The sequence below is a fragment of the Giraffa tippelskirchi genome, chromosome 1 (genome assembly GCF_054371585.1).
Source record: "Giraffa tippelskirchi isolate mGirTip1 chromosome 1, T2T-mGirTip1v1.2.pri, whole genome shotgun sequence".
NCBI lineage: Eukaryota > Metazoa > Chordata > Mammalia > Artiodactyla > Giraffidae > Giraffa > Giraffa tippelskirchi.
Window position 1 is genome coordinate 120,651,260 of NC_137275.1, and position 22,800 is coordinate 120,674,059.

The 22,800-nt window shown below is 40.2% G+C and overlaps 1 protein-coding gene, 2 long non-coding RNA genes and 1 pseudogene across 5 annotated transcripts in view; 2 read left to right on the plus strand and 2 right to left on the minus strand.

Annotated features, from left to right (window-relative positions):
* Positions 1–10,631, plus strand: part of LOC145507431 (solute carrier family 71 member 2-like) — a 139,730-nt gene extending 129,099 nt beyond the window's left edge. For both annotated transcript variants that reach the window (XM_081493999.1, XM_081494017.1), the window contains one exon: positions 10,187–10,631. In XM_081493999.1, coding sequence (XP_081350125.1) covers positions 10,187–10,231 — 45 coding nt within the window. In that variant the 3' untranslated portion in view covers positions 10,232–10,631. The remainder of the gene's footprint in view (positions 1–10,186) is intronic.
* The window catches only part of LOC145507494 (uncharacterized), a 29,776-nt gene that overhangs the window by 6,580 nt on the left and 396 nt on the right, over positions 1–22,800 (minus strand). The gene's annotated exons all lie outside the window — the stretch shown is intronic.
* Positions 3,015–5,261, plus strand: LOC145507426 (olfactory receptor 10AG1-like; annotated as a pseudogene). The gene has a single exon (XR_014054859.1). The product of XR_014054859.1 is annotated as an olfactory receptor 10AG1-like (transcript).
* On the minus strand, positions 19,867–22,688 carry LOC145507488 (uncharacterized). The gene is made up of 2 exons (XR_014054897.1): positions 22,026–22,688; positions 19,867–20,691 (listed from the first exon to the last, which is right to left on the minus strand). It is a non-coding gene; the product is annotated as an uncharacterized LOC145507488 (long non-coding RNA).

Consider the following 22,800-nt stretch of genomic DNA (forward strand, 5'->3'; position numbering starts at 1 on the left):
AAATTCAGTATTCTGTTTCCAGTTTGTACATCTAAAAAGGAGTAAGTGAGCATTCCTTTGTATCCGCCTGTAGTCTGGGAGGCGATAAGGACTACCTAGCTCATGTGGACGGAGAGATGGAAGATCTATATTGAAGATGACACAACTGCCCCTGACAGTCCTGAATTTCTTACTATAGAATACTGAATATCAGAAAAATAAAATTCCCTGTAAGACATTGTATATTTACATCTTTTTATACTATCTTTATTTTATAAAAATAATATATCATAATAATTACAAAATACAGCAAGAGAAATAATTAATAGAACAAGTGGTATAGACAGGTATGATTTTGCTTGTTGTACCAAACTTCTTGAGAGACAGGCAGAAAGGTTTAGCTCAATTAGGAAGTGACCTGGGGAAGAAGCTGATCCCAAGGGTAAGAATAATTCCTATTTAAAGAGCCCTATTTGTTACGAAGATGGAAGATATTTTAGAGGGCGGTTAAGCCTTGTATCAAATTCTTGGTATGAGGAATTACCTAATTGCCAAAAAAAAAAAAAAAAAAAAACCCTCACAGTTTCTATCAGCTTTTTACTCAATAACTCAATTAATAAAGGTAAGGATTATATTTGACTTTAATATAAACAGGTAAGCATGCCTCATTTTTGTCCAATGTTGAATTTAGTTTTAAATGTTCCTATTTATATGTAACATCAGGCAAAAAACACTCATTTCAGAAAATTTAGCAAGGAAACTTTTGTTGTTATTGTTGTTTAATTTCAAAACCCTGATTCAGATAGCCTTTTTACTTTTCTGACCCACATCATTATATTATCAAATAAACAATTACAAAAGTACTTTATAATATAGTGGGCCAGTATATCAAAGTTTACCTACCTCTGCATCACTATCATAATAATTTAAATGCTAACCTTTATTAAGTGATTGCTATGTGTTAAGTATGTATTTAAGAAGTTTGCATGTATTAAATCTGGGGATATCTCATTAAAATTAATTGTATATAACTAAGGGATAAGATAGTAAATGAACTTTATTAAAAGGATTTTGCACCCTATTTACATCAAATCCTGTTTGTTAAAAATAACTTTTATGGAAACTGAATCTGACAATATGAAAGAGATTTTGCTATGTTTTCATTTTAATCTTTAGAAACTTTAAATAAGGAATTCAGTTCAGTCAGTTCAGTCCAGTCGCTAAGTTGTGACCTACTCTTTGTGACCCCATGGACTGCAGCACACAAGGAATTAGACTTCTGGAGTCACCAATTTTAGACTTTTATTTCCTATCTTCAGTTTGATTTTACAAACTTGCTTTCAATAGCACCATGTACATTTTAATGATAGATAATGTACATGCTTATTATAATCCTCACACAGTGGAAAGACCAGGAAAGCAAACATGAGTTATTTGGATAAAAACAAAAGCGGCTACATAACCTGAACAATTTAGTGGTTCTTCTTTCTGAGTGTAGTAGTAGTAGTATCTAAAGGTTTCCGGAAGTTGGAAACCAGCTGGGACATTGCAAGATTTGAGAAGAAAAATTTTGATGAGATTGAGTTTGTAAAACTAAGCGTAACTTGGGTAGGATTTGAATAGCTTTAATATTTCTTACTTTAAATATGATTTTACATTGATAATTCCACTTAAGATTCATAAAATCTTGCTCCATTTGACAAAGAAAAGCAAAGTTAAGAATAAAAAAAATATTTCAATGAATTAAGAACACTGTATTTTTGATTGCAAATTCTGTTTTTTGACTTCTTCTGGCTATTTTTTGAACCTGAGTTTCAGTATGATTTTCAAATGTACTACCCTGTGTGAAAAAATGAAAGTGTTAGTGGCTCAGGCATGTCTGACTCTTTGCGACCCCATAGACTGTAACCCACCAGGCTCCTCTGTTTATGGAATTCTCCAGGCAAGAATACTGGCGTGGGTAGCCATTCCCTTCTCCAGGAAACCTTCTTGACCTAGGGATATTCAAATGTACTATCCTACTTGAACAGAAAGGAATAATTTAGACAGAAGTCCAAAAAATGAGAGAAAACCTTATATAAAAAGAAGATGCAATAAAAGAAAAAAAAATCAAACTGACGGTAGTTTCTGAAGACAGAGGTTAACTCATCAAATGTAGGGCATGACGCATAGTGGACTGAAAAGATTGATGGCTCATTCAACAAGCAATTTTAATCAGTATCCAAGTATTACACTCTACATTGAATTAAATAGGTGAATAAACATGGATAAAGGTGTCAGGATAAGGTAGTGAAAAAAATAGGCACTGTTTCATAGTCTTATACACATAAAATCATATCATAATAATGTCACCTATCAGACCCCCGTTTCTAATCATTTTAAAGACTCAGTCAAAGCATTTTTATGTTTCTTAAAATCACATTTTCATTGGGAAAATTCTATAATAATAAGTTAAGTTTAAATACCTTCTGATCCTTAATATATATTATGTGTAAAAAATATATATATATAAGTAGTCTGAAATATTGTAGATGATAAAATAGATTCATATTTAGCTTTCCTTTTCCTAGGGAAAAGGAATTCCTTGGGATGCTCAAGTTTTGGATGGACTGTTCCTTCTGCCCCATGTGAGTGTCTACATTTCTGTAGCTGAAATGTTGACCCTCGTCTTCACTTAAAATTGTTAGAATATGGATATAGTTATGTCTCTTCTTTGCAGTGGCTTCGTCTCTGTGAACTTTCAGATCAGTTAACACATACCATGGAAGTTATGTATGATATACTGAAAACAATGATGTAATTTGCAACTCCTACAAGAGTGAGTGAAAAGAGCATAATTTCTAGACACACACACGCTCTACAGAAGGTACACTAGAACTGTACTGGTCTAAAAAGATTGATGATTCTTTCAACAAGCAATTTTAATCAGTATCCAAGTACTACAGTCTATGCTGAATTAAATAAGTAAATAAAACAGGAGGATACATGAAGTTGTTCTGAATTTTGGGTAGAAATCCTCGCTTACATCTTGGGGACTATTGTAAAGAAATAATCAAGATTTATTCAATAAATTCAGAAATTGCTTTTGTGAGAAAATATACTATATACTCCATAGAAAGATGTATAGAATATCACAAGAAACTTAAAATCTAGCTATAGCAAAGGACAAGTACTTAATGAATATGGGCAACCTCAGCTGAACATATTCACATTCACATAAACAAACATACACAAAAATGCAAAAAAAAAAAAAAAAAAAACCACACACACACAAGAATGAATGAATTAAATGGGGCCAGCAGAACAACAGCAATTATTAAGGATGTGAGGAATTTAGGAAGATCTCAGAGATGAACTGTGGCTGATGTTTCTTTCATGAAGTAAGTGTGTGAGGGGTGAGCATTCTAGTTAGAACTCCTAGCTTGAACATAAGTGCCAGATGTACCTACTTCTTCTCTCTTGGGTGTTCCTGGACAGAAAGATCAGCTTAATGATTCTTTTCTCCAAGTTGGAAAATCTGAATAAAAATTGTGACTACTGGGACTTCCCTGGGGGTCCAGTAACCAAGTTTCCCTGATTCCACTGCAAGGGTCCAGATTTGATCCCTAGTCTGGGAACTAGGATTCCGCATGCCTTGTGGCCAAACTAAAATAAATAAATGAATAAAAACAGAAATTATATATTAAAAAAAACTACGATTGTTGCTTTTATAGACATTACATTGAAAGACACACTTTTAAAAAATAAATAGTATCCCATAATACTCAATGGTCAGCTCATTGATTTGGTTTTGTAGTAAAAGAGCTAAATATGCATAACGTCAAAGACAAACAAGATTTGGAAATACCACTGGAAGGTCATCATTTTAAAAATTAACTATCTTTATCCACAAAACAATTGTAAGTGGCTTGCAAAATATTTACAGGAACAATAACATTAATTTTGAATTGATAATAATGGAAAACAGAATAGAGAGGTGAAAATAGCACATCAGTTGAAAACATGAAATCATTGTAACAACTGAACATAATTTTCAATTTGAATTCTCAAGTGTTCAGATGAATAGCAAAACTGCAATCACATGTCTTTAGAATCAAAGCAATAAAATAATATATTGTAGAGAAAACAGAGACAGAAGTTTTTTCTTATAGATAGGTTTAATGATAAATAAAAGTATATTTCTCTGTACTTTTAGAGCACCTGGCATTATGTTTGGTTTTTATAGGGAAATGAAAAGTAAGAAGACATATAATCTAGTTTATACACAAAAAACAAGAGTCAATAAAAATGAAATGACAGTGCCTCTGATTGAATCATTCCCACAGATGAAATAGGAAGAGATGGAAGCAGAAGACAACATGTCCACAGTGATACAATTTGTACTACTTGGGTTTTCTGATCTTAGAAACCTCCAAGGGCTATTATTTGGGGTGTTCTCCATCATTTACGTCATTATCTTAACTGGAAATAGTCTCATAATACTACTAACTAGTCTTGACCCAGCACTGCACAAACCCATGTATTTCTTCCTGACAAACTTTTCCTTCTTGGACATCTGTTACATGTCTGTCACTCTCCCTAGGATTCTGGTGAACCTTTGGACTCAGGACAGAAGCATTTCTGTGCTGAACTGTGCTGCCCAAATGTGCTTCTTCCTTATCCTTGGAACCACTGAGTGCTTCCTCCTGGCGGTGATGGCCTATGACAGCTGTGTGGCCATCTGTGACCCTCTGCACTATTCCCTGGTCATGACCCCAAAGACGTGCCTCCAGCTGGCTGTGGGCTCCTTGGGTCAGTGGAATCCCAGTGCAGACAGGGCAAATGTGCCAGATCTTCTCTCTGCGTTTCTGTCATTCGAACCAGATTAACCACTTCTTCTGTGACATTCTCCCCCTTCTGAAGCTGGCCTGTGGAGACACTTTTGCACATGAGCTCTCAGTCTATGCAGTAGCTCTGTTGTTTGTTGCTGTATCTTTTATGCTGATCCTTGCCTCTTACAGCAAAATCATTTCCACTATTCTGATGTCGCCAACAGCCAGAGGGCGAACCAAAGCCTTTTCCATGTATTCTTCTCACCTGTTGGTTGTGCTTTTATTCTTTGGATCTGCTATCATTGCATACTCAAGGCCCAAATCTAGTCATTCTGCAGGAACTGACAGACTCCTCTCTCTGTTCTACACCATAGTGACTCCAATGTTCAATCCCATGATATATAGCCTTCGGAACAAGGATGTGATTGCAGCACTGAGAAAATTATTACTGAAAAATGTAGTGTGATGAGTTTATTTTAAAATGCTTTAAATACTGGACACAGGGTTATTAGAGAAATTTTTTAAAGATCTCTACATTTCCCAGTTTAGAAGTTAACCACTTCTTTTTATACTGTATTTTTCAGTTCAGTTCAGTTGCTCAGTCACGTCTGACTCTGCGACCCCATGGACTGCAGCACGCCAGGCCTCCCTGTCCATCACCAACTCCTGGAGTTTGCTCAAACTCATGTCCATCGAGTCAATGATGCCATCCAACCATCTCATCCTCTGTTGTCCCCTTCTGCTCCTGCCCTCAATCTTTCCCAGCATCAGGGTCTTTTCAAATGAGTCTGTTCTTTGCATCAAGTGGCCAAAGTATTGGAGTTTCAGCTTCAGCATCAGTCCTTCTAATGAATATTCAGGACTAATTTCCTTTAGGATGGACTGGTTTGATCTCCTTGCTGTCCAAGGGACTCTCAGGAGTCTTCTCCAACACCACATAGATCAGCCATAATTACTCCTATGTCCCCTCCTCTCTCCCATCCCGTCCTTCCAGGTCATCACCTAAGACTGGGCTCCCTGTGCTGCACAGCAACTTCCCACCAGCTATCCATCACACACCTGATTGTGTATATATGCTGATGCTACTTTCTCCATTCATCTCACTCTCTTCTTCCCCCACTGCGTAAGTCCATTCCCTACATCTGTGTCTCCATTCCTTTCCTACAAATAGGTTCATCAGTATCATTTTTTTTTTTAGATTCCATATATATGTATTACTTAGTAAAGAAGGTTTTACAAAATCGTGGAACACTGCTGTCCCAGGAGTTTGATCATTGGCTTTTAATCTTCTCTTTACCAGATGTAGAGCAAGTCATTTAGCTACTATTTTTTCCTTTCATTCTTTTAAAGAACAAAATTAAAATGTGTATGAAGCTTATTTAAAAGCACAGGTTAGCCATACCATCCCACCAGAAGTGTTGCTGTGTGAAATAAATAAATGTGTTTTGTTACACAGGCTTGAATATGATGCTAAAGAAGAAAATACACATTCATGTTTCACAGTGTTTGGTGGTGGTAGATAGTACTTTTTAGTGGCTTTTCAGCTGGTGCAGAAGCTCTTTAGTGGTAGGAAATGTTTCTCAGAAATGCAGGTTTTGTTATTTTAATGTGTGTGTTTTGACTGACCACTTCGATGTTTAAACAGTGCTTTCCTCTGCTGTGTATGTATTCAACACAACTACATCTGATATATGAACTTCTGTGAATATAAACAGCTGTGACTACAGACACATCTCATTAGTACTTTACAAGAATTTAATATACTCATGGTGTCAATGTGAGAGCAGTTAAAGAGGTTTTATTTTAAAGAAAAGAATTGCATGCTTCTGTAGGTGTGGATTTCATAATTAAAAATCCTATAGCTATAGATGTTTGACAGCATTTTTGCACAAATATCTACTATTTAAAAAAAAAATGTGTTTCTTTTTGTCACCCAGTTTGTTACTACTCCTATACGATTTTAACATTAAAAAGCATTGTTGAACATGCAGGCTTTGCAGATTTTATTTACAATTTTGTTTACAAAGAATATGACCCCATAATCATTATTTGAAATAATGGTAAAACTAAAGTTGGGAAAACTATTTCCACAGTTTATGATTCAGTTCAATTCAGTTTTTGATTCAGTTCAATTCAGTTCAGTCACTCAGTCATGTCTGACTCTTTGTGACCTTATGGACTGCAGCATGCCAGGCCTCCCTGTCCATAACCAACTCCCAGAGCTTATTCAAACTCATGTCCATTGAGTCAGTGATGCCATCCAACCATCTCATTATCTGTCGTCCCCTTCTCCTCCTGCCTTAAATCTTTCCCAGCATGAAGGTCTTCTCAAATGAGTCAGCTCTTAACATCAGGTGGCCAAAGTATTGGAGTTTCAGCTTCAACATCAGTCCTTCCAATAAATATTCAGGACTGATTTCCTTTAGGAGTCACTGGTTTGATCTCCATGCAGTCCAAGGAACTCTCAAGAGTCTTTTCCAACACCACAGTTCAAAAGCATCAATTCTTCGAGGCTCAGCTTTCTTTATAGTCCAACTCTCATATCCATACATGACTACTGGAAAAACTATAGCTTTGACTAGATGGACCTTTGTCAGCAAAAGCAATGTCTCTGCTTTTTAATATGCTGTTTAGGTTGGTCATAGCTTTTCTTCCAAGGAGTAAGCATCTTTTAATTTCATGGCTGCAGTCACCATCTGCAGTGATTTTGAAGCCCCTCAAAATAAAGTCTGTCACTGTCTCCATTGTTTCCCCATCTATTTGCCATGAAGTGATGGGACTGGATGCCATGATCTTAGTTTTCTGAATGTTAAGCTTTAAGCCAACTTTTTCAATGTCCTCTTTCATTTTCATCAAGAGGCCCTTCAGTTCTTCTTTGCTTTCTGCCATAAGAGTGGTGTTATCTGCGTATCTGAGGTTATTGATATTTCTCCTGGCAATCTTGATTTCAGCTTGTGTTTCATCCAGCCCAGCATTTCTCAAGATGTACTCTGCATATAAATTAAATAAGCATGGTAACAGTATACAGCCTTGACATACTCCTTTCCCAATTTGGAACCAGTCTGTTGTTCCATGTCCAGTTCTACCTATTGCTTTTTGTCCTGCATACAGATTTCTCAGGAGGCAGGTCAGGTGGTCTGGTATTCCCATCTCTTTAAGAATGTTCCACAGTGTGTTTTGATCTACACAAAGGCTTTGGCATAGTCAGTAAAGCAGAAGTTGATTTTTTCTGGAACTCTCTTGCTTTTTCAAGGATCCAATGGATGTTGCCAATTTGATCTCTGGTTCCTCTGCCTTTTCTAAATCCACTTTGAACATCTGGAAGCTTATGGCTCATGTACTGCTGAAACCTGGCTTGGAGAATTTTGAAGATTACTTTGCTAGCATGTGAGATGAGTGCAATTGTGCGGTAGTTTGAACAATCTTTGGCTTTTTTTGGGATTGGAATGAAAACTGACCTTTTCCAGTCCTGTGGCCACTGCTGAGTTTTCCAAATTTGCTGGCATATTGAGTGCAGCACTTTCACAGCATCATCTTTTAGGATTTGAAATAGCTCAACTGGAATTCCACTACCTCCACTAGCTTTGTTCGTAGTGATGCTTTCTAAGGCCCACTTGGCTTCTCATTCCAGGATGTCTGGCTCTTGGTGAGTGATCACACCATCGTGGTTATCTAGGTCATAAAGATCTTTTTTTGTTTAGTTCTTCTGTGTATTCTTGCCACCCTTTCTTGATATGCTCTGCTTCTGATTAATAATGCCTATATTGGTACTGACCTATAGTTATGTTTCAATCTATCTTTCCTTTGAATGTTCAGCCAAACATGATAATATGTTCCTATGACTAAAATTTTATCATTGAAATTAAATTAGTTAAATATTTATATATAGCCTTTAAGGAAGAATGGGTTGTTCTCTAGTCTGGAAAGGATCACTTCACCGTGTTTGAAATATAGCACAATTTTAACAGTATTGTGCATGTTTCAGTCAAACAATTGTGACATAACAGGCATGTTTTGTTTTAACATTAAATTTTACTGTCAACATCTGTGTGTCCCTGTCTGCAAACTGTATTGATTAGGTGTATGAGAGTGTCTGTGACAAACAAGTGACTCAGGAACGACAAAGACCTCCTGCCAGCATCTAACTGAGATTATTTCTTAACCCACAGGCTGACCATGGCAGTCTAGTTGTCAAAGGTAATTGATTGTTAAATGAGGATAAAAGGTCCTCTTCAGACTGGTTCATGAGAATGGCCATGTATAATACTATAGAGATGTTTTCATTAATTGATAACATTTTAAAATATATTCTATAATATTTTAAATTTGCATGCAAATTAAAATGCACTTTTTTGTTGTAAACTTTTTGAGAAGTCTGACAAATCCACAGAGTTATGTTACCAAAAACATAATCAAAATACAGAACAGCTTGATAACTCTCCAAAATTCTCATTTTTTGTCTCTCTAGTCAATACCTTACCAATTTACTACCAGCTGACCAGTCCTCTGCCAATATGCCTTTTTCAAAATGTCATATAAATGGAATCATAAAGCCTTTCAAGTCTGAATTTTCACTTTGCATAAAGCATTTAGCATATTGCTGCCTGCATCAATATAGTTTGTTTATTTATATTTCTTAGTATTGCCTTACACTATGCAATATACCAGAGTTTGTTTACTCATTCCTTAGGTGAAGAACACGCAGCTGTTTCCAGAATTTCACTGTTATAGCTGCCTTGAATGTTTGGCAATAGATTTTTGTGTAAATACAAGTTTTCATTTCTCTATAAAGTGGGACTTCTGGATAAATGTGTTTTGTAAGTGTGCAAATAACTTTATAATGAACCACCAACCTTCAGAGAAGCTGTCTCAATTTTCCATTCCCATGAGAAATGCACAGAAGTTCACTTGTTCTAAATCATCACCAGCATTAAGTATTATTTGTGCATTGATTTTTGTTGTTGTTTTGTTTTCATTAGATTTTCTTTTCAACTTTAATGTGTCTAGTGATATTTCATTTTTTTAAATTAGTTTATTTATCTATTTTGTAACTTTTCATTATTGTATTTGTTTTGCCATACATTGACATGAATCCACCGTGAGTGTACATGTTTTCCCCTTCCAGAACCCACCTCCCAAAGAGACACAGATATTTCATTTTTTAATTTTGATTTTCTTAATCAAACTCAGTAATTTCACACTGAGTTTTTCATGGTGTAATTTGTCATCTCTATATCTTCTTTGATGAATTATCTGTTCAAATTGTTTTCTGACATTTTACTTGTGCTGTTGATTTCTTTATTACAGAGTTTGAAGATTTTTATATATTTATATGCAAATACAAAAAGTATATATGCAATGCATAAGTATTCATATATATTTATATTTACTGACAGGTTCCTTGGAAGCTCAGTGGTAAAGAATCCAGCTGCCAAGCATGATATAAGGGTTCAATCCTTGGATGGGGAAGATCCCCTGGAAAAGGAAATGGCCATCCACTCCAGTATTCTTGCCTGGGAAATTCCATGGACAGAGGAGCCTGGCAAGCCATAGTCCATGAGGTTGCAAAAGAGTCAGACACGACTTACGGAATAAACAACAACAATATTCATTGACAGATTACAAAATGAAAGAAAGCCATTATCCAAAAATTTTACTGGCAGGAATTAAGCTGATAGAACTGCTCAGCTGCACATGTATGCTACGTTTCATGAAAAGAGACTTGAAACAAGGAATCTGACTCCATATTTGATGTTTGACGGTGGAAAACTTTTAAAGCACACAGTTAAAACAGTTGAAATGACCCAGTGTAAAATAAAATGGGATCCTCTAAGACTTAAACTCTTTATGCAAGAACCATTTGAAAGAGAAGGGGATTTTTTTTTTTTTTTTTGAGTAATTAGGGCCCGAAAGCGCCTTCCTCTTCTAGTCTTCCCCGTCCTTCTGTACCCGCACCAGCCGCTGCAGGTCGTCCCTGTGAAACAGACTCTCCGGGCTGACACCGGCAGCTTGTGGCTGTGGGGCTGTGTAAAGAGCGTGGCCCAGGCGACCCCTGCTCAGACCTGTCTGCCCACAGGCTCACTGCACGCCCTCTCCCTGGGGCTGGCCTTGCACAGCCCCAGGTTCAGGCTGTGATTCATCTGGGAGAGAATGGCCGTAAGCTGGACCCTCCTGTAGTCGGAGGTGATGGGGGCCCCAGCAGCCCTGGCCTTCCCAGGAAGGCAGGAGGACCTTTGCTTTGCTTCTGGTCAGGCCGTCTGGGTTCAGAGAGTATAGGCTGTTCCAGAGGCAGCGTGTTCCCAGTCCTGGGGTACAAGCTGCAGGGAACAGGGATGAAGGACTCCATCCCCCCATCAGGCACCGAGAGCCGCACAATGCCCAGGGGCCCTTGGTTTGTGTCCTGGCTTTGTCGTCTACCTTCATCCATCCCCTTTCTCCAGATCAAGTTGATTCAGGAAGAGCGGGGATTAGCTCCCAACTTTTTTCCATTTTACAACCTAGTTTGGCCGGTCCATAAAATGGAAATAATGATTGACACCATATGATCACAACCTTAACGCTGTAGCCCCAGCTATGAAGGCTCCATAGGCAATAACAATGAAATTACCGACTTCATTCCATTAGCAAGTATCAAGTATTTTGCAGCCATAGATTTAGCTAATATATTCTGTTCAGTGCCTATTTCGACTGCCTCTCAGAGGAAGTTTGCTTTCACCTCTAAAGAGACACAAGATACTTTACTTAACTACTCATAGGGTATCTCAGTAGCTTGGCCATCTCATACAATTTTTTCAAGATATTAACTGCATTCAACTCCTTCTGGAAATATGGATATGACATTATGTATAAACGGATTCAGGCTTCCCCAGTGGGTCAGCAGTGAAGAGTCTGCCTGCTGAGCTGCAGGAGATGCAAGTTCAATCCCTGAGTCAGGAAGATCCCCTGGGGAAAGTATGGCAATCCATTCCAGTGTTCTTTCCTAGAGAATCCCATAGACAGAGGAGTCTGGTGAACTGCAGTCCAGAGGGTCACAAAGAGTCGGACATGACTGAAGCAACTTAGGGCTCATGCACATAAAGGGATTCATTTGACAGATTCATTTAGGACCATTGGAGGAGGTCATCTGGAGAAGGTGACATCTGGTTGACTGGCAAACTGGACCTGGGTGCTCCTCACCCTCTCCCTAGTCTTTAGAATGTACATTCTGTCCATCATTCCTACAGTGAGAGATATTTTCAAAGACCACACAAGCAGTCTTGAGAGAGCAACTTGCTGTTGAGACTGTCTGGACAGTATACATGCTTGAAGCTGGTTAAGACCTCTATATAAATATTTGGAATTCTGACTGGTGGGTATTGAGATCTACTTGTCTCACAGCTTCCTATGAAAAGCCCTATATGTGAGACTATAAGCAATAATTTGATGCTTATTCTAGAACATGAGTTCAACTTTAATTCAATTGTATTTTACTGACCTACCGTAAAATTAATTCAACTTATTGGGATATCAGGGCTTCCTCAGTGGTTCAGTGATAAAGAATCCACCTGTAGTGCAGGAGACCCAGGTTTGATCACTGGGTTAGCAAGATCCCCTGGAGGAGGAAATGGCAACCCACTCAGGTATTCTTGCCTAGAGAATTCTATGGAAAGAGGAGCCTGGTGGGTTACAGTCCGTGGGGGTGCAAAGAGTCAGACATGACTTAGAGACTAAACAACAACAAGAATATTTGGGTATTAATACGAAGGATGAGAAGAATCAGGACTTTTTGCTTGATAATGATTTACTGGAACCTGAGAGTCATAGTTTCCTGCACAGAGAGAAGTGTTATCAATTTACCAAGTAATGGGAGAATTTCTTAAAAGAAAATTTAAATTTCTGAAAAAAAAACCCAAACATATATACACGGTGAGAAACAGAGTACTAACATAATTGGAAATCTCAGTTATGCAAAAATCTTTAAGACCACTGAAAGTTTCTTTTTCAGGACTGACTCAGAGGCGTACTAACTAGATTAGATAGTTGTCTTGGTGCCATCTATTGTCTGAAAGATGTAAGGATTCCAGGTTCTATGGTATATGGAAAACACTTTTTAAGTTCATTCTTCTCAAGCAGTGCCAATGTGAAAGAGCATTTGCTAGGAAAGTCTGTTTTCTTAAGGCCGGTTCATGGTGAGCATTTAAGTATTTGAGTGGAAGTAGCATATATTTTCCTGATGACCTCCTTTACCAGATTAGTTGCAAGTTCCAAACCAAAGATCCTTAATACAAACACTTTTGACCTTGTCACTTTTCATCCAATTCTTTGTTTTTAAAAATTCAATGTATCAATAAATCCATTCAATAAGTTGCTAATTTAGATGTATGTTCAATTCTCTTTTATTTTCTAAGGTTTCCAATCATTTGTGGAATGTCTCCCAATTTTTGTCATTTTCAATTTTTTTTTGTGACAGTTTTCTTTAGGATGTTTTTAGAATTATTTTTAAATTCTTGCTTGCCAACTCCAATTTTGGTTCAATGTGTATTTGCTTTTGGCATTTTCCCTCTTGTATGGGCATAAAATCTTTCCTGTTATCATGCTTAGTAATTTGTTTATTTTATGCCATACAGACTACAAAGATGTTCTACAGGATTTCTCAAATCAACGAAGCTTCAATTATTTTTCTGATGCAATTAAGAGTGGTAAGCCCCATTCAATAGAAAACTGATTCTTTTGGTTTTGGCAACATGCACTGTATCTCCAGTTCACCCCTCTTACTAGGGCATAGCAACCTAGGACTTTCACATAAGTACTTGAGCTTTCTTGGTCTCTTCAGCACGAAAGTAATATAAAATTGTCTACTCTTTTTTTAATTAGTTTATTTATCTATTTTTTAACTTTACAATACTGTATTGGTTTTGCCATACATTGACATGAATCCACCATGGGTGTACATGTGTTCCAAAAGAAAAAAAGAATCGTCTACTCTTGTCTTTCAGAGGTTTTTGATATATCTTTAACCCCCACTCCAAACAATTTAAAATTTGGCAAATGCTGTGAAGGGAAGACAGCTCTGTGTTTGTAGCCATGCAAATTTCCAGTTTGGGTACTCTAGTACTGTGTAATTACCACAAGTTCTGCAAGCTTTTCTGAGAGCCGCTGAAATATCATTGTTTTAGTGAAACTGTCATACAAAATGCACATAAGAACAATCAAGTTGACGATGAAAAACTGTTTACTAACTGGGATGGTTTTGCCTCCTTTTGATGCTCTCAGGCATAAGACTCTTATTTAAAGGTCCTTCTGGGACTTTCCTGGTGGCCCAGTGGTTAAAAGTCTACCTGCCACTGCAGAGGACATGGGGTTGAGAGGGTAACAGGCAGGAAGGCCAGGGGTCTCCAAATGGAGGAAATAGGCTGCAAGTGTCAGACATTTTTATCTCTCTTAAGTGGCAGGAGGAAACAAACTAGTGATATTTTTTCCCTTCTCTAAACAAATTTAAATGAGGTTTCTCTTAAAATACTGTGTTGTCATAATGACACCTGGTTTCACCTGAAGTTAACTATTCTCAAACCTTGAGTTAACCTATGCATTCTTCTTATGAAAATGTTTGTCTTAAGCTATGTTAATGTACTATGCATTTACCCCAAACTCTAGCTTCAAGTCAGTTCGCCTAATGGCTCATAACAGACTTGACAAACCAGTATGTGATACTCAGACATTGTTCCCCTAATCTATGTAAATGAAACTATTTGCATGGTAATCTGCCCTTCTACAAGTTTCAAGCCAATCGTTTTATGACCCGGGATTCCTCGTCTGGTGCCAAGATTATCCCAAGAAACATCTTATGGATGAGGGGCCTGGTGCCATTCTGAGTTTTAAGACATTTCTTTCTTTCATTAACAGACTGCTGGTGACTATGTAACATCCAGCTGAAGACTACCAGGGGGGCACTCTTTCTGTCCCCTTCTGATGCCTATGTGAGAAGTTTCTCTATCTCCTTTATACTTTAATAAAACTTTATTACACAAAAGCTCTGAGCGATCAAGCCTCATCTTGGCCCCGGATTGAATTCTTCTCCAGAGGCTAAGAATCCCGGCCGTGTTTTCATGGTCCAGCAACAACTTTTCAGGGCCAATCCCTGGTCCAGGAAGATAACCACAAGCCAAAGGGCATCTAAGCCATGCACCGCAACTGTTGAGCCTGTGGTATTAGAGCCCAAGTTCTAGAATCCGTGGTCTGCAACAGAAAGTACCCCCACTCTCTGCAACTACAGAAAGCCCATGCACAGCAAGGAAGACCCTGCACAGACAAAAGTAAATATATAGGTAGATAGATAATTTTAAAAAATAAAGTCCTTTCATCTTCTCAGAAAGCACCTACTGATGACAGGCTCTATAGTAGCCTCTGCTGGTCTCACCCTTCAGTGCAACAAAAAATATTACATTTCAGTGCTGAGGATATCAAGTAACATTTTTAGGAACTTCCATGTGGTTTTTGAAATAATTTAGATGAGAGCTACATTTTAAAATATATGAACTATTTAAAAGAACCTCTACAGTATTAGAGTGTAGGACTCTAGTGGGATTTCAAGTGTCAGGAAAAAACCACCACAATACTACTGAGAGCAAAAATTGCCTCTTCAAACTAACACTAACAGAATTGCTATTATAATTATGAAGTTGTTTCAAAATAATAATTCACAATAACTTACTAATTATTCCCCAGGAATCTCTTGGAAATGAACATGTTTGGAATCTTCAGTTATTAGGTCCCTAATGGCTTGAGAATGTATAAAAAGTCCTTGCTTCTATCGGTGAAATTATTTATCTAGGTAATAGGAAAATGTCTCCTTCTTTGGTAAGTAGCTTTTGTGTTTATCAGATTGGCTTTATTGATGCAAAAATAGACTTTTATGGATCTGAGACCACTGACGTGTCAAAATAGTTACAAAATCATATGTATTAGATATTACCCACAAATAAATCTACCTGCGTCATTCTTTTACAGCTTCTGCAGGGATCTGAAACACTCACCTTGTTTAAATAAGCTTTTTTGTTAACAGAAATAAACTGAAACATGATTGGCTACCTGATAGTTTTAATTAATTTATTTTCTGTTCTAACATTGTTTTGCTATATATTTATGAAAAATTTAGCGAATCACTTCAGTTTGATTGAATCTTTTTGGTCATTCCCATTGAAAGCAAGAATCTAAGATTCACGCTCATCTCCAACTTTTCCCCGCGTGCTTCTCTTCTCATTCACGTTTCTCTACATGGATGGTGGTGGTGGCGGCAGAGATGGTTTAGTTACTAAGTCGTGTTCGACTCTTTGCAACCCCATGGACTGTGGCCCCGCCCAGCTCCTCTGTCCATTGGATTTCCCAGGTAAGAATACTAGAATGGGTTGCCATTTCTTTCACCAGGGAATCTTCCTGACCAGGGATCAAACCCAGGTCTCCTGAATTGTAGGCATTCTCCTGCATTGTAGGCAGGTTGTTTAAGGGCTGAGCCACCAGAGAAACCCTTCTTTGTCTATTGAGAGGGATGCTCGCTGTGAGTCCCCGAGAGTAACGGACTATATTTTTAGGAAATAACTGAGTCATTCTGTCCTGCCTTCAGCAAGTCTGCACCACAGCCTGTCTCACGGAGGCAACACTATTAATTCTCTAACCACCTTCATGGTTGTCCTCATGAACTTTGACTTCACACATCTTGTGGAGTGACTCAGAACATTAAGCTTCAATGTCCCCATACAACATATGGAATCAATAATGAGAATATAGCTAACACAGCCAATCTGTCTTGAAGTTTTGGAGGCAGGAGCCTGGGCTCCAATCCTATTTTCATCACATCTTAGCTCTCCAGCTCTCTGTGCTTTAGCTCCCTCAACTGTAAGAGAAAGACGACAGTGATAGCAACTGCTGCGAAATTTTGTTAGTATATTTTTGTGTGACAGTAAATAAATTATATGTAAAGTGTTTAGAATATTGCATTTCACATCACAATCATTATATAAATGATAACTATTATTTAAAAGATATAGTGACATAGTTCTAATTATTAGCTAGGGATAAGCGAGAGCAGTGGAATTGTTTCTGTTGTCATTTAGTCATTAAGTCATGTCCAACTCTTTGTGACCCCATGGACTGTAGCCCATCAGGCTTCTGTGCCCATGAGATTCTCCAAGCAAGGATACTGGAGTGGGTTCCCATTTCCTTCTCTAGAAGATCTTCCCAGATCAGGATTTGAACCTACATCTCCTGCGTTGGCAAGTGGATTCTTTACTGCTGAGCAGAGAGCAGTGGAGTAATTGAAACTAATCTTCACTCTAACTATTATGTGGCAGTCTATCTAAACTGAGATAGCAAGAAAGTATAGATAGGTAGTTTTCCTAATTTAACCTGACAGAGAAACCATGATTTTAAATAGATATAATGTTATATATAATAATATGCATATAGTACATGTATTAAGTATAGCAGATTCTCTCTAATTGTGCAAGGTCATACAATTCACGTGGCTAATATAAGATTCTAACCAAATGCTTATAAACTCTAAATTTAGGTCTTATCATTTCTGAACACTCTGATTACCTTGAAAACAGGCAAAATAAGAATAAATTAACCACTATCCTAACAAGGTATTGCATCTCATTCACACTCTTTGAGATAATAACATAAGAGAGCATCCTAACCCTTCTAATTCTTAGGCTTTTCTGTGCCTATATTATAGCATACTTTTAGTGATTAGATGATATTACGATGAAGTTCTTAGCCCTGTAGTTGTCTCAATAATTTTATATAAATGAGAGAATGACCCCAACCATTTGTTCTAGCCGACTGTGGCAGTAGTAATGACTCAACATCCTGAATCATACTAGGATAAAAATTAAATGCAGCTATTTGTGTTTGCTCACATATATAATTAGTGAGGAGGCTATATAGAGTGATTTTTAAAGATGAGAAGTTAACTTAATACTAATTTTTTGCTCACTTTACTCAGTCATTTAATATTTATGCTGTGATTACTAGAAGCCAAGAATAATAAAGAATGCCAAAGAGAAAAGCAGTTAATTCATTAATCCCCTTGACTTGGTATCTTGAGAGGATTTAAGGAATTGCCTTAAACTCGTCCCTGTCTAAAACATGCTCTCAGCTGATGCTTACTGACATTTGCTTTCATTTCACTAATATCATTTTTGCTTTTATTATTATTTTTTAAATAGCTGAACTATATTGCATTGTATCACTCTAATTACAGTCAAGAGTACAACACACTACTATCTATTAAATACTGGACAGAAGGAGTACATTGTTCTAGAGTTATCATTACAAGACGTACTCATGTTCAGTTCAGTTCAGTTCAGTCGCTCAGTCGTGTCCGACTCTTTGCGACCCCATGAATCACAGCACGCCAGGCCTCTCTGTCCATCACAAACTCCCGGAGTCTACCCAAACCCATGTCCATCAAGTCGGTGATGCCATCCAACCATCTCATCCTCTGTCGTCCCATTCTCCTCCTGCCCCCAATCCCACCCAGCATTAGGGTCTTTTCCAGTGAATCAACTCTTAGCATGAGGTGGCCAAAGTATTGGAGTTTCAGCTTCAACATCAGTCCTTCCAATGAACACCCAGGATTGATCTCTTGTAGGATGGACTGATTGGATCTCCTTGCATTCCAAGGGACTCTCAAGAGTCTTCTCCAACACCACAGTTCAAAAGCATCAATTCTTTGGTGCTCAGCTTCCTTTACATTCCAACTCTCACATCCATACATCACCACTGGAAAAACCATAGCCTTGACTAGACGGACCTTTGTTGGCAAAGTAATGTCTCTGCTTTTAAATATGCTGTCTAGTTTGGTCATAACTTTGCTTCCAAGGAGTAAGCGTCTTTTAATTTCATGGCTGCAGTCACCACCTGCAGTGATTTTGGAGACCAGAAAAATAAAGTCAGCCACTGTTTCCACTGTTTCCCCATCTATTTGCCATGAAGTGATGGGACTGGATGCCATGATATTAGTTTTCTGAATGTTGAGCTTTAAGCCAACATTTTCACTCTCCTCTTTCACTTTCATCAAGAGGCTCTTTAGTTCTTCTTCACGTTCTGCCAAAGGGTGGTGTCATCTGCATATCTGAGGTTATTGATATTTCTCCTGGCGATCTTGATTCCAGCTGGTGATTCCTCCAGTCCACCATTTCTCATGAAGAACTCTGCATATAAGTTGAATAAGTAGGGTGACAATATCCAGCCTTGACGTACTTAATTTCCTATTTGGAACCAGTCTGTTGTTCCATGTCCAGTTCTAACTGTTGCTTCCTGACCTGCATACAGGTTTCTCAAGAGGCAGGTCAGGTGGTCTGGTATTCTCATCTCTTTCAGAATTTTCCACAGTTGATTGGGATCCACACAGTCAAAGGCTCTGGCATAGTCAATAAAGCAGAAATAGACGTTTTCCTGGAACTCTCCTGCTTTTTCAATGATCCATCGGATGTTGGCAATTTGATCTCTGGTTCCTCTGCCTTTTCTAAAACCAGCTTGAACATCTGGAAGTTCACGGTTCATGTATTGCTGAAGCCTGGCTTGGAGAATTTTGAGCATTACTTTACTAGTGTGTGAGATGAGTGCAATTATGCGGTAGTTTGAGCATTCTTTGGCATTGCCTTTCTTTGGGATTGGAATGAAAACTGACCTTTTCCAGTCCTGTGGCCACTGCTGAGTTTTCCAGATTTGCTGGAATATTGAGTGCAGCACTTTCACAGCATCATCTTTCAGGATTTGAAATAGCTAAACTGGAATTCTATCACCTCCACTAGCTTTGCTCGTAGTGCTGCTTCCTAAGGCCCACTTGACTTCACCTTCCAGGATGTCTGGCTCTAGGTACGTGATCACACCATCGTGATTATCTGGGTTGTGAAGATCTTTTTGTACAGTTCTTCTGCGTATTCTTGCCACCTCTTCTTAATATCTTCTGCTTCTGTTAGGTCCCTATCATTTCTGTCCTTTATTGAGCCCATCGTTGCGTGAAATGTTCCCTTGGTATCTCTAATTTTCTTGAAGAGCTCTCTAGTCTTTCCCATTCTATTGTTTTCCTCTATTTCTTTGCATTGATTGCTGATATACAGTATAATCCAACATAAAAGTGGCTTAAGCAAAAACGGAGTTACATTTCTCTCCTATAGGTATTTGTCTGTGGGCAGTCCAGATCTGATGTAGGCAGGCTGGAATGGCATCTCCACCCAGTCCTGCCAGCACCATCATCCTGGGATGTGGCTTTGATCCAAAGTGACTGTTTAAGGGCCAACCACTCTGTCCCCAACCCAGCAGAGGAAGAAGACAGGTGTACCCCTTGCTTTTAAGGGGTACCCATCACTTCTGCTTACATCTCATCAGCCAAAACTTATTCAGTCACACAGCTACAGCCAGCTGAAGGGAAGGAGGGAAATGCAGTGAAAAACTGCCCAGGTAGAACTGAGGTCCTGGTACTGAAGACATCAGAGTGGCTACAGGAGACAGCTGCGCTACGTACCGTGATGGGCTGAGTTGTGTCCCCTGGAAATTCACACGTTGTGTCCTAACCCCCAGCACCTCAGAATGTGACTGTAGTTGGAAAAAGGGTCTTTAATGGTGTGATTAAGATAAAATGAAGTCATGATGGTGGGCCCTAATCCATATGACCATTGTCCTTACAAGAAAAGAAGATTAGAACCCAGACATGCATGAAAGGGGGCTTCCCAGGTGGCTCAGCCGTAAAGAATCTGCCAATGCAGGAGATGTGGGCTCGATCCTTAAGTCGGGAAGATTGCCTGGACAAGGAAATGGCAGCCTACTCCAGTATTCTTGCTTGGACTATCCTATGGACAGAGGAGCCTGCTGGGCTACGGTCCGTGAAGTCTCAAAAGAGTCGGATGGGTCTCAGCGACTAAACAACAAAAACAATGCATAGAAGGAAGAACACGTGAGGACGCACGGAGAAGACAGCCGTCCACACAGCAAGGAGAGAGGCCTCAGGAGGAACTAGCCTGCTCACACCTTGGTCTTGGAGTTCAGCCTCCTCAAGGGTGAGAAGATAAATTCCTGCTGTTGGAGCCTCCCAGTCTGTGGGGCTTGGTTATAGCAGCCCTAGCAAATGAATACACTTATCTGTTGCCAGTTACATGGTGGCTTAACCACATAGGATGTCATAGTTGTTGTGGATCAGGAATCTGGGCACAGCTTAACGAGGTCCTTCACTCCCTGGTCTCCTGAAAGCCTGCCTTCAAGTATCATCTGCCTCTCACCTGAAAGCTGGACGGTGCAGGGATCTGCGTCCAAGCTCCTGTGACGTTGGCAGATTTAGTCCTCCCTGGGCTGCTGGCCACCTGGGCCTCCCACCCTGGCAGCTGGCTTCAAGAACATGTGCAAGCCAAGGGGGTATGGACGCCAGCTGCAGGGAAGGCTCAGTCCTCTGTAACGTAAACCCAGGAGCGCCACCCTTGCCCATTACACTGTTAGAGGTGTCAGTGAAAATTCAATTAAGTTAAAAAAGAATTTTATTCAAGCTAGGGGATATATGTATACCTATGGCTGATTCATGTTGCGGTCTGACAGAAAACAACACAATTCTGTAAAGCAATAATCCTTCAATTAAAATTTTTTTTAAAAAAATTGAAAAAAAATAAAGTGAAGATTATAACCCGGGAGACAAACTCTCAGACGCTTTGAGCGAGCCTGTTAAAAGCCCAAGGCATGATCCCATACAGTTTTGAGATAAAGGATTATACATCAAAGCTCACTAAGGATATAGATCAACTCAAGCAAACTGAGCAGTAAGTCATTACGACCCCCTACAGAGCTGGCCAAGAATGCTAATCTTGTAAGACATTGCACTGCTAGGTCAGAAGGAAGGAAGGTGGATCTTTGCAGGCCAGGCGTCTCTCCAGTCTTTGACGTCTGGTTAATGGGGAAGGAAGGCAGACAGCACAGAGAACTTTCCATTTAACTTCTTTTGTCTGACCTTAGTATGTAAACTTGAATCAGAAGCAAGCCACCAGTGACAGCCCACACTCAGGATACTGCCAACCACAGTACCTGACCGCCTGGAGCCCGGCCACTGTGGCCTGTCCTGTGGAGAAGGGCTGTTATCTCATACACAACATCAGGGAACCGGGGCCCCAAGGCTGGCGGCATGTTTCTCCGAGGTCCTTGCCCTGAAGGGGGCCGTTGCTGTTCCCGTGGGGACACGGTTTCCTGTGGCGGTGCTGGGTTTCCACTCACCTGGCTGCTTGGGGAAAACAGGCTCTGGAATCAGGTGGAGATGTGGCTTGTGGCCCAGAACCGGGGACTTCTCCTGGGGGCCACCCACGTGCCGCCCCTCGGCTTGCTCAGGGCCCCCCCTCCAGGTGCTGAGGCTCTGGAGCCCCGGGCCCGCCCACGCAGCCGGCCTCGGTCAAGGAGGGGGACACCCTTGGGTCAAGCGGTCATGCGGGTGAGGGACCTCTGGGGCCAAAGCTGCTGCTCGCTATACCAGCCACGGCCTCTCGCGACAGCAGGCGCAGACCAGGCAGGTTCTGACCAGCCGTGCCAGCCCCAAGCCCCTTGGTTCTTCCTCGGGCTGCGCAGTGACCCTCCAGGGATGTGCTCGTCTCGGGGACCCCACCTGGGCTCCACCTGAGAGTGCCCTGACTCCGCCTGAGGCGCACCACTCCCCGCTCCCTTCACTGCAGGGCTGTCCCGTGAGCTCTCCCTCCGCCCGGGACGCTGAGTGGGCAGGCTCCCCCGCGGGGTCTCAGGCTCCGAGCCCGTGGCCGGCCCGCCCTTCCAACCGCGGGCGTCACTCGGGGGCTCCTCTCCTAGTGGCTCGTTCGCCAGCGAGCCGGCGGCTCACTGCCGCCGCGCCGCGCCCCTCCGCGCCGCGCCGCGCCGTCGCGCCCCCGCCCCTCGGCGCCGCGCCCCGGCCCCTCCGCGCCCCGCCCCCGTGCCGCGCCCCGCCCCCGTGCCGCGCCCCGCCCCCGTGCCGCGCCCCGCCCCCGTGCCGCGCCCCGCCCCCGTG